The sequence below is a fragment of the Ctenopharyngodon idella genome, chromosome 19, assembly GCF_019924925.1.
Source record: "Ctenopharyngodon idella isolate HZGC_01 chromosome 19, HZGC01, whole genome shotgun sequence".
Lineage (NCBI taxonomy): Eukaryota > Metazoa > Chordata > Actinopteri > Cypriniformes > Xenocyprididae > Ctenopharyngodon > Ctenopharyngodon idella.
The window spans coordinates 11296687-11309299 of record NC_067238.1 but is presented as its reverse complement, the minus strand read 5'-3'; the positions used below and the strand labels follow the sequence as shown (position 1 = coordinate 11309299).

The 12613-nt window shown below is 40.6% G+C and overlaps 1 protein-coding gene across 1 annotated transcript; it reads right to left on the bottom strand.

Moving 5' to 3' along the window:
* Positions 1–1794: 1794 nt before the first annotated feature.
* On the bottom strand, positions 1795–11795 carry znf865 (zinc finger protein 865). Its single transcript, XM_051871492.1, has 3 exons — positions 11390–11795; positions 10962–11077; positions 1795–8454 (listed from the first exon to the last, which is right to left on the bottom strand). The coding sequence occupies exon 3, from the start codon at positions 7638–7640 to the stop codon at positions 3093–3095; it is 4548 nt and encodes a 1515-aa protein (XP_051727452.1). The 5' UTR covers positions 7641–8454; positions 10962–11077; positions 11390–11795; the 3' UTR covers positions 1795–3092.
* Between the last annotated feature and the right edge of the window lie 818 nt (positions 11796–12613).

Here is a 12613-nt window from a genome sequence, read left to right as displayed (position 1 = left end):
CTTCGCGAGATCCAATTGGACAAAACTAGGTCATTCGCTCCTCCCAGAGTTTTCCCCATGCTAGTGCCGCGTGAGATGAGAGTACAACAACATGCAAAGACGACTTGGTGAGATCTTTGTGGATTAGTGCCGGCAACTCTTGTCAGATGCAGAGATCAAATGGAATCTGCCTTTGCGTGTTTAAAAATGAAAACAAATTCGCGGAAGGTTCCATCCACAGGGATTGTTATGCATACTTATACAGACAGACCGCATTTTTGGTCTACACAACTGATAGGTTTACTATGCACAATTTAAAGGATGAAATTATAATAATACAATTTTGAAATATTAAAACATCTGATCTTCATTAAGCTATGCAGAGAAGGGCAAGAATCAATGCACTGTAAAGAACTTTTTATGTATATGAAACCAATTTGAACCAATAAAAATAATCTTTTATTTATATAATGAAATATGAATATTTTTGCACAAATATTTCATTTATGTATAATTGTTTTACCTTCAACTGCATAGTAAACAAGCTTGTAACTTAGGCCTAAATTACATATACCTTTTGACCGGTGAATTTCCATGGCTTTAAGATTCACGATTTGCATGGTCATGGAAAACAAAGAAATATCAGAGAATTTTGAAATTGTGATTTTTAGTCCTGTTAAAGTCAACCTAAAAAGTTTTAAAAGCTTGGCAATTTCTGTAGTGTATATAACTCAAAAATGTCACTGGCTAGAAATTACTCCTACTGAGTGGATTTTAAAAGGTCCTTTTCCAGTTATCACAAACAACTGAAAAGATTATGGAAAGTTTTTTTTTTTTGTTTTTTTTTTTAATTTAGAGATTGGGGTGGATTTCTATTAATATAGCTTGTACCAATGTTTTAAATTACTTAGTACTTCACGTTGGCCTACAAGGAAGTTTTTCATTTAAGCACTCACAAAGACCAATACCTAAATGGTGAAATACTAAGCAACTGCCCTAGTTTTCTAGCAAAACTAGAAAAACTAATTTATTATATATTTTTTATAAACTGTTCAGGGCAGTAAATCACAACTTTGCCTGAAATTTCACAGATAAATCCAGGTTTTCTGTTTGAAAACTGTATATGGATTTCACTTTTTAGAAAAGTTCTAAAACAAAACATGTTACAGTTAATTTAAATCTGAAAATTCCTAATACTTGTGTTCAGAAAACAGTAGTACAAAGTAACAGAAGTTGAAACAAATGAACACAATATGTATGGTCCTGACAGGAAAAAAAAAACAATCACTGGTATCGTGCATGACTGTGTTCAACAGTCTGCACTGTACAAGCCTTGCAAGGCAAATCAAGTTCATTTGATTTCTGAGACCACAGCTACACAGAGAACATTACTGCCACCTAGAGGACATAGCTTGCAACTTGCAGTTCCATGTGAAATGATGTCCTGTATTGAACTCATTAAACTTCAGCTTGGAGACACGAAGAGAAAAAACTAAGTGAACAGACGGTTGTGTTCCTCTGACACACCAAACCAAAGTACCCTTAAGGGCATTCTTCCCTCCACCTCTAATAGTGTGTGGCACTGCATAGGGCATGTGCCAACACATGTGAGCTGCAAACAGCACCATCCACAAGAACACGCCACCATGGCACCAGGTGCGTAACACCTGGTCATATCCTTTCATTTGATGTTTATAAATCATTTAACCTACATGCCATAAATATCCAATTAATCCAATCTGCTCACCGCCACGAAGAGGCAGAGCTCGGCTTCTCCAAAAACATTCAAAAGAACTTACAACATACTCGAACAAAAACTGTACATTTTCTATCTTTTTATTTGCATTCTGAGAAACTCAACATTTCTGTTGACTCAGAAAAAGAAAACAGTTGTTTAGTATTTATATTTTGTATTTTAGTTTACTGAGAGGAAAACATTGGGACAGTAGAGCTAAGTAAAGTATTGAGAATGAATACAATAGTGTTGGGAAAGCTGGGCTAAACTGTGGTTTGGGTTAAACAGATCAAAGGGGCAGGGAACAAAATAAATCACACCGACACATATATTCCCCACATCTTACAATGACAGACCCTGCCACATACCCACCCACCCCTAAAATAGTAAAAATGATATAATTAAAAAAAAAAAAAAAAAAAAAGTATACTTTGAATAATAAAAAAGAAAGAACACAACTGTTACATAATAAAATATAATACGCATTGTACAGTACAGATTGGCCATTCCTCTCACCCGCTAGCCAATCTCGCAACCAAAAACATTAACACTTGCCATAGAAACACCTGCAAAGGTTTCTTTACATATTTCTTTAAAAAAACAGATGACATTAAACACAGGAACATGGCATTAGCAACACCATTCTGTCCCCTTCGCATCGGCTCTGCAGAATATTTTGCACATTTTGACAGTTTCACTGCAGTGAGTCCTCTTTGAGACACTGTTGAGTTCAACATGGAGTGTCATAATTGAGGTTGTTCATAGGGAATACACACTATGTTCTTGATCCTTTTCCCAAAACCAGTAACTTTCAGTTCCAGATCAAACATTTGCATTTTAACATGAAGACAGCAAAAGGGGGGAAAACAAAACGCAACACCACAATGAACAAAAAAGCTACGTATATTTGAGAGTAAACAAAGGCTATACCGTTAAGCTCTGAGTACTGGGGGGAAACTAGAGAATAGATTGTTACGGTTCAAATTAGTTCACTTTCACTGGTATGCATCCATCATTGCAGCACAAATAAAGTTACGAAAATACATAATGAATGCATTTTTAGAGGATAGAGATGCTACCATTACAACAAAGGTGCTACCAAAAACAGTTCCATAATCTAGAATATTCTTCCCCTTTGGAGAAACCGTGTTAGAGATCCATGTCTATAATGGATGGTTCTTTAGGTACAGGCTTGTTTTCACATCAACTGAGTCTTTTATTTTTTAGAGGCACTCCCTTGGTTATAGTCTGACCACATGTTTAAGGAGTTAATGTGTGGCGATTTCCATCAAAGTCCTCTATGTCTATTGTCATGTGATCCTTGCCTCGGAAACATCAGTTTTTAAGGCCTTAAGGCCTTTTATAGATGTCAGTTTACTTAGTGCCTGTACCCTGTCACAACTGTTGATCTTTCAATCTGGTCCTCTGTCTTCTGAACATTAGTCCCCTTTATTGACATTCTGATTCCTCTACTGACACGCTGACAAGCAAATTTGTGGCGCTGCAGGAGGGTGCCATTCCAGAATCTAGAGGGACATCGAGAGCAAGAGAACGCCCCTTGAGACAGGTGGTGGGCCCGATGACGGAGAGCTGTCAGTAGCCTTCGAGAACGTTTTCCACAGACTATGCAGCGCAGTCGATTCTGACGGCCATGTTTTCTTGGAGGATGCCTGGTTACACGGTGCACTGAAAGAATTATGCGGCTTGAAAAAGTGGTAAAGGGACAGACAGGGCAAGAATATGACTTTAAGGGGACGATGAGAGACTGAAGGCCTCTAAACCTTAACCGCCCTGCACGCCATGTGCCTCCACCTACATTTAAACCAAGCCCTCCTCCAGTAAACTTGGCCCATTTCAGCTGAGCTATCCACTTCTTTCTCTTTAGCTGCTGCTGAAGCCTGCATTTCTTCCGTTTTAAATACATACGCCTCCTGGCAATTTCGTAAGCACTGAATCCAGTCATCAACTGCATGCCACTAGCCAGTTTATATTTTTTCTTTTTTTTTTTCTTCTTCCTCTGGGTATCATCTCCCGGGGCCTGAGGGCTTGGCTGTGGATGTTGAGACTGCATTGAAAAAAGGTGCTGTTGCTGGTGGTGTTGAGAGTGCTGGGGTGGCGAAATGTGGATATGAGGTGGAGTGGAATGAAGGGTGTTACCTGGAACCCCTGAATAAATTAGCTGTTTCCCACCGATTGGCTGTTGAAGCTGGAGGGGACCCATATTGGGGTTTGAGTAGTGCAGATGTTGGGGGTGTGAAGTGACATTTGAACTGTGATGTCCTGACTCTGGAGTGTAGAAGAGAGGAGAATAACCAGCAGGCTGAGGATGCTGTGTGTGAGCTATGGTTGAATGGGGCTGTTGTACTCCATGACTTCCACTTTCAGGTGTTATATGAAGGAGTGCATTGGTTGCAGCCTCGCTCTCAGAGACAGATGGGGCAGTTCCAATAGATTCACTTCCTGTTGGTTGTGTTGTTGGCCCAGTACGAGTCAAACCGTGTTGAGATAATCTATGTCTGGTCAGGCTGTTGGAGTAAGAAAACGCCTTACCGCACACTTCACATGAAAACAGTTTCTCCCCACCGTGTTCATGAATGGCTTGGTGATGAGCAGTCAGGTGGAAGTGATGGCGGAAAGATTTCCAGCAAATCTCACATGTATATAGCTTAGGAGGGGGTTGGTTGCTTGTGCTAGCATTAGATCCTTGAACTTTATCCTGAGAATAGGAGTAATAAGCGCCAGGGTTGGTTTGATTAGATTGATTGGTTTGATCAGGTTGATCTTGATTAGTGGGTCCCCCTTGATTTGCAGCAGATTTGGTTTTACTCCGCCTTGGCTTGAAATCTCCCCGTAGATGCAGTTTTTCATGCCTTTTCAGACTCTGTGCATATCCAAAATCTTTTCCACAAAGGTTACATTTGTAGTTCTTCTCCCCCGAGTGAACAGTCTGATGTTTGGTAAGATGAAACGGCTCTCGGAAGTCTTTACCACAAATGTCACAATGAAATGGCTTTTCCCCCGTATGCACACGTTCGTGCCGTCTTAAGGTCTCACGTCTGCTAAAGCCCCGCCCACAAACAGTGCATAAATAAGGCCTTTCGGAACCATCTCCAGCAGCACCACTCGGATTATTTCTCCGACGTTTCACTCCTTCTCCTGGAGCCCCACCAGGTCTCGGTTCTCTTTTCTGTCTGGGCTTCCGTGGCCGCTTGGGTTTGGCATTAGGATTGTTGGCATTCTGTGAATTAGGCTGCTGTTGGGTGGGGTGAGATAAAGGTATCATTGAACCACTCAGGCATTCTTCATTCCCACCATTTCCTGTAGATGTAGATGAAGAGGCACCCATAGACCCGAAGCCAAGCCCTCCTAACAGACCTCCGATAATGTCTCTCCGTTCCTCTCGTCCCCCAGTACTGTTCATTTCAGCAGGCAAGACAGAGGCAGCAGCAGCTGCAGCGATGGCAGACATGGCACTACTGGTGACTTCATCTTCAGAGTCATCCAAAAGAGAGGAGAGAGGAAGATGAGATTGCTGTTGGTGATGGTGCTGCTGATTTTGAGGGTGTGGATGAAGTGTTGGGGCTAAAGGAGCTTTTCTGAGAGCCGGACTTGACATGCTGTTACTACAGGAGTCTCCAGAGTAGGATGATGGGTTGCCCTGTTGACGACGGTAGTCATCGACCCTGTATGACGTTTGGTACGGATCTCTTGAATACTCTGGATTATACTTCTCTTCAGTTTTGCCCACAGGATTTTGATTAGCACTTCTTCCCTGTGAATACAGACTGTCACAAGACATCCCTGCTGTGCTATCCTCATTCTTGCAAAATACTAATTCTTTTGTGTCAGTCATTTGTCCACCTGAAAAATCACTTTCAACTTTGCCCTCTACTGAACTTATTGAGCTACCATCACTGCTTCTAGATCTCCTCCCTGGCTTGCCACAGTCACCTGATGCAGCATGGTTAAGCAAAGAAGTGCTCTCTCTAAAGCAGCGCCCACAAGCAGGGCAGCGGTAGGGCTTCTCTTCGTGAATTTTCTCATGTCGAGTGAGAGACTCTCGACGGTTGAACGAACGCTCGCAGACAGAGCAGGCATATGGACGAGCTCCAGAGTGGATGACGCCATGCTGAAGCAGGTGTCCTCTCTTTTTGAACCCCTTTCCACATTCATTGCAACAGTATGATTTATCTGGACTTGAGCAAGCGGAAGACATGGGGTCTGGATTCTCATGCTGGTGGTGAGCATTTTGAGAAATTCCATCTTGTGTTGAATGGGGGAGATCTGACTGGTGCTGATGACTTGGGTTTGTGTTTGTGCTGCTGTTGGGACCACTACCATCTTCTCCATGGCAGCGTATGTGTCGACGAAGGCTTGGGAGGTGGGAAAAAGACTTGCCGCACTCTCCACAATGAAAGAGAGGTTCTTGCTCTGGCTGTGTGATATTGGGAGTCATTGATTGCTGGTTTTCAGGCTTGGGGTTTTGAGAGATATTTGATACCAGCACAGAAGCAGAATTTGAAGATGGGGCAGAGGAAGAAGAGGAGGAGACAGTTGAAGAAGAGGAGGATGGTGTTGACGAGGAGAGGATGGAGGAGGGGTCACCACCAAGACCCCTCATACCAACCCCTCCACCTCCTCCCACAAGACCAGAGGACCCATCATGACCATGTGCCCCAGAGCTGCCATGGCAGTTAGCACTGCTTGTACTGCTGCTACTGTTACCATCTGTCTTCCTCTGGGGCAGGTAGCCAGCCATGGCTTTCTTTCTCCTGCTGCCACTACCTCCACTTCCTCCAGCCCCAGATCCACTATCACCTTTCCCATCATCTTTTGGTACAGAGAGATGGAGTGGGAGTGGCAAAGGCAGGCCTGCTTCTTGTTGCATTAGAGAAGCCAGCTGATTTGAGGAAAGAACAGGAATACCTTGGAAATCAAAACCACCAAGTGGTGATGGTTGGGGGGCAGGGTGTAGAGGGTGGTGTGGATGGGCATGGCTGTGAGGGTGGGACAACGCATGAGGTGGCAGCTGCTGCTGCTGTTGTTGGGGCTGGGGAGTTGGATGACCATGGGTGTGGGAAGGATGAAGGGCTGGAGGAGGAGCAAGACCTGTATTCGAATCTGCAAGACCAAGATGATTATGGGGACTCTGCTGAACTAGAAACTGTTCTAAACTGGCATTTGTGGGCACTCCAGAAAACAGGTATTGGTTTGCAGCGAGCATGCAACTAAACTGCTGGTGTAAACTTCTTGCATCAGACTGGGCTCCGACTAATCCAGCCACTGAGCTGCTACTGCTGGGGGGATTATTAGAAGTGGTGGTTGAACTTGAAGGGGAGGGTGATGACGAGGATGGTCCAGGAGATGGCTGAGGAACAGAGAGGCCGGGGTGCAAGGGTGGTGGCGGTGGCGCAGATGTTACAACTCCTCCAATTACCCCAGATCCTCCTCCAGTACTACTTCCTGCAAAATCAAAACGCCCCATTCCTGAGTGAAGCTGCTCCTGGGCTAGCGCAGCCTCAGCAGGGTGAAATGTGCGTAGGAACTGTGGATAGCCAGAGGCAGAACTGCCACTCCCACTGCTGCTGCTCATCTTGCTTGATTTACGTGTGCTTTGTGAGGATGATGACTGAGTTTGTTGTGGAAGAGGTGGAGGGGGTGCACTCATTTTGGCAAATAAGGATGAAGAATCCGCAAATGCATTACTTCTAGATCCTTGAAGGGAACCAAGGCCAAGTCCAGACAGGAGGCCACCAGACGCCTCACTCTGTTGTTGTTGCTGCTGTTGAAGCTGCTGCTGGTGCTGAAGTTGGACCTGTTGTTGGTGCTGCAGTTGTCTTTCCAGCCCCAGTCCTTTGAACTGGTGCGCCTGGTGTCCACTGAGCATTTCTAAAATGTCCATAGGGTACTTTCCAAACTGAAACATCTCCCTCTCACTGTTGAGGGATGTTTTGTAGGATTTCTTTTCCCTGTTCACTTGGTACTGCAGCAAAGTGGACAACGTAATCTAACCTAAAAGATGTGCAGAAAAAAATCTGGCACTAGGGCCACTAATAATCAATATAAAGCTTTAAAGTAATCTGCTAGCAGCTCCAGTTTTTAATAAGCAATGTCTGTGTGGGAGTAATTTGTCTGATGTTGTGACTGTCCATCCCAAACGGAGTTTTGGCTATAGTAGTGGGCCACTACATGTGAGAAAACTCTGGAAGTCTTGGATTAAATAATCATCTATAAATAAGAAAGAAAAAAAAAAAAAAAAAAAAAAAGAAAGTAAAATGTGGTTTACAATATCATGCAATAAACACAGGTCTGGGTTAGTCTTTCAAAAGGCTATATCTACAGTTAAAACAGTAAAAACATATCTACTAATACCATATGAAATTTGTTTCACAAAATGTGTTTATCACTAAAAAGCAAATCCTTTAGTGTTGAAAGCCATTTAAAAGTGAAGCGATGAGGGAATGTCTGCCTGTCTTGATATTGGTGTATTCCTTTGACAAGTTCTAAATAAAATGGTCCCACTTTGTGATTTCCTCAGAAATGTCCTCATTTAAAGAGAAAATTCTGGTGAGCAACTTTTTTTCATTCGTTCAAGTCGGAGTGAAAAGGTGAAAGGTCAGATAGTCCACAGAGTGTATTCAACCTCTGTCTTTAACACCTCAGCTGGAAGACCACAAACACAGCACAGTGGTATGACCAAGTAGTTCTTCCTCCTCTCTGCCGTGGGCACCCTGTCAGTCCTTAAAAAAAAAAAGAGAGAGAAAGAGAGAGATCAAAAATAGTAAGAAGGTGTTCGATCAAAGGATGACTATTTCAAAACAATATCAAAAGATGTTACAATCAAGACATGAGAAGCAATGACTCACAAAGGCACAGCATAACTTTCAAACATAATCCACAAAATTAATAATCCCTTTCTATCAAAAAACAATCCTAAAGATAAAGATAAAAGGCATATACCTACAAGATATCAAAGACATAAAACAATCATAATAGAAAGAATTTTAGCAAAAAGCAGCATGAGCAATTCTAAGGGTACTGTAAAAAAAACAAAACGGGGATGTCCAAAGTTACTTTGGTACTTTTGTACAGTAATATTTAAATTAAAAAAGTAGCAGATTTTCCTGCGATATTAAAATTGGAATTGAGTATCATGCAATTTCACTGGCATTAGTATCAACTTCTGAGTTGTATTGTGACAAAACTACTTCAAAATAATACTTACAGATTAACGAACCATAAACACCTGACATTTAACGACTATGCCAATTTCTTAACTAAACATAAACAAACACCTGACTTCCAAGACTATGCTATTATTTATTATAATTAATATGAGGCAATTAATTCCATCTAGGCCTGAGAAAAAAAATGGAGTCATGTTGCCATATAGCTTTATGATATACATGAAATTTTTTCAAGTATAACATACATACCATAACTAAAGAACCAAGTAAAAAGGCATCTTCATAATATAAAGTGTCTACATTCACACATTCCAATCCATAGTATTTAAAAATCCTTGTGTCAGTTTCAAATCCTTATATCAAAGTAAACAAAGCATAATAAATAAATAGGGTCATGTCAGGTAACTTGAGACAATTTTAACATTTGGCTGTCAAAAAATTGCCCAATTTACCTGAATTTGTTTGAATAAATAAACAACAGTCAAATAGGATGATTTTAAGTAAACTGGAATACCTTTTGACACAATTCCAAAAAGAGTTCCCATTTACATTAATTCACCTTAAATACGCTACCTTTCAAAAGTTTGGGGCAAGAATTTTTTTTTTTTTTTTCATAAATTAATATTTTTTTCAGCAAGGATGCATTAAATTGATCAAAAGTGATGCTATTCTTCTGAACTTTCTATTCATCAAAGAATCATGAAAAAATGTAAGAAATGTTAGTTCTTACTGTATTTTTCCTCAAATAAATGCAGCCTTGGTTAGCATAAGATACTTCTTTCCAAAACCTTTTTTTTTTTTTTTTTTTTTAAATCTTACTGACCACAAACTTTTGAATGGTAGTGTAGATAAATCAGATCTAAATGAATAAGATTTAACACTACATCAGTCCTTATGTCTTTCAAAAGTAAATGAACTGCAAATATTTAAAAGAACAATGGTTGTTTTATTCAGTGTAAAGAAATGGCACCCAAATAGTTTAATACAAGCTCGTGCATAAATAAAAGTTGAATAATTTGTTAAATAATGGAATGGGTTTAACAGCATATTAGTTTTTGCTGTGGTAATAATTAGTTTTCAGTATCATGACATTCACTGATAACGACTACTTACATTGTAGCATTACGTCGAGACAACAGTATAGTAATACTGACAGATTACCAAACCATAATGTCTGAGGGCTAAGCCAAATGACATCTTACCAGTTTAAAATCAGTGTGAGGTTATCAGGTCCATTTAGGCCTGCAATGAACTGTGCATCATGTCAAATATGCAAGCTTTAAAATCTATCAAAATCAAGCCCTTAAACAGAGCTGAAACTATTTGACCACTGGTTGTTTTACTCAATGTAAACAAAAATCACCCACAAATTGACAACTGTACAGCGAATAAAAATCTACCTGCATTCACCTTGAATAGTTTTTTTAAAGGCAGCTACATAAATACCAAATATATAACCACACCAGCCAAAACAGTTGAAACATTAATCCACACAATCCAATACAAACTGGTCAAAATCAAATTCATATAACTGTCAAAAATAACTGAGCTAAAATTATTTAAAGGCCACAGGTTGTTTTACTCAATGTAAACAAAAAAGTACCCAAATTCACACTTGTACTGCAATTTATTTCTTAATAAACAAATAAATGGCTGTCAAGTGACCAGGAACATATTTTTAAAAAGCTTGTTAGCTAAATAAATAATTATAAATAAATACTAAGCTAAAACCACACCATCCAAAAAGACTGAAACATTCATCCACACAATCCAATACAAACTGGTCCTTACATGTTATTAAATCTGTCAAAATCCAATTTTGAAATCTGCACAAATTAAATTTCTAAATCTGTCAAAATCGAGTCCTTATACCTGTCAAAAGTGAACACGAGAACATACATGGAAATAAAATCAATACTCCGATACATTGAGGGTGAAACATAAAAACCTGAACTCAGCAAAGAAAATCAAATAACGCACCCATGTCAAAATCACAGACAAAACATCAATGTAACGTTAGTTACAATTAAACTCCATAGTAGAATTTAAATTAAACTTACCAAATCCTTTGCAGGTTGAAAGAAAAGCGCTGATTGTTCTCCGGGATGGTTGTGTTGACTGTGAAGGGGGATGAGGGAGAGGGGGGAGCCGAATTCCCTTTTTCAATCACATCCCTCTATGGCAGATCAAAAAAGTTTCAAAATAAAAATTAGAGCAAAATCAGACTTGTTAAATTTACAAACAACTTGGCATTATCATGCATGAATTTAGCATATATATACACATGTGCTACTTGCTGCGTAGGGGCCAACTACATGACAGAAAAACGTAAACATAAACAAGAAAGTGACTGAGAGTGCAGACAGCCCGTCAAGATGAATCCAGGCTATAAGCCCACTTCACTCTGCTAGCCTCTTAGCTAGCTAAATAAAGACGTCGTACCCTTTTTCATTGCAACAGAATGCATTCAAAAGCTTTCGTATCACACCTGCTCGTGAACGGAGAAAGTCCTCTTGAAGAGCAAAGCGTGAAAATAATAATGCTAAAAAGGGCGCCGAAAGCGTAGTTGTGCACAAAGGCGGTATCCGATTTCAGGTTAGCAGGTCATTTTTCCCCATCCCGTGGAAAAACACTCTCGCAGGCCTCTCCATCGCTTTCGATCCGTTAAACAAACCCCGATTTCCGCTGGCTGCGCTAGCTAACGTTCAGCTTCGCGCGGTATCATTCTCATCGTAGAATTTCGACCAAAGCTGCACTTCCAGTCCGTTTTCTGCTTTAATTTTTGCAGATTATGGTCGGCCAAATATTTTCCGCCCCGTGTCAATTTTTAGTGCCCCCGTCTTCCTTCGGGTACTTCTGTTCGCCTCACAGTGGTCGTTTCCGGACAGTGATACAAGTTCCGGGTGGTGTTACATGTTAAAGCGTCCGACATTGTCTTGCTTAGCACACTGAAACCAGTATGTAATGAAGTGGGGTCAAATAAAGGGTTTTTATTTCACTCATTGGTTCATTCTATCATGCATTTGAGGTAAGACGACAGGGTAATGACGTGTAATTTTAACAAAACACTATGAATTGTGTATTTTTCGGCCTTCGTAGTCTAGTAATTTTATTAACGGGTTAGAAAAACAGCGCCAAAAATAAAACAAAACAAAAACAAATGGCGCGTTCTAAACATTTCACTTCTCTGACGTAGCAACACATTGTCAGAGCACACACTTCACGAGCTGCCGCGCGAGACTCAAAAACACCACATTTCATCTCTCTCTCTCTCGCACTGCGCACTGACTGATACAAAATAGCCAGTCAGAACAGCTGTTCCACACATATGCGAGCCAAAGTAATTAGAACAATTATTTCACCTTGTGAGAGCACGACAGAGAGAGAGCGCGCGCAGTATTTTATACAGCACATATATTTTGGAAACGATTGCAGTGCACAGCACCTCTCTGAAGCCATTTTACCAACATGCCGCCGTCTCCCCCCGCCACCCTACCAGAACATAAGGTCTTCGCCCACCCTGCCCCTCAAAATGGCGAATGCCGGTGATGGCTCGTCCGTCTCCCTTAGGAACCATTAAAGAACCTGAAACGTCCCATTTTAGATTAATGAATACATTAGTTGAAAACAGAAAATTATTTTGCAGAGAACAGTTATAATTTACACAACAGCAATAGAAAACTATAGCAGTAACAAACAAAAAAGATATATT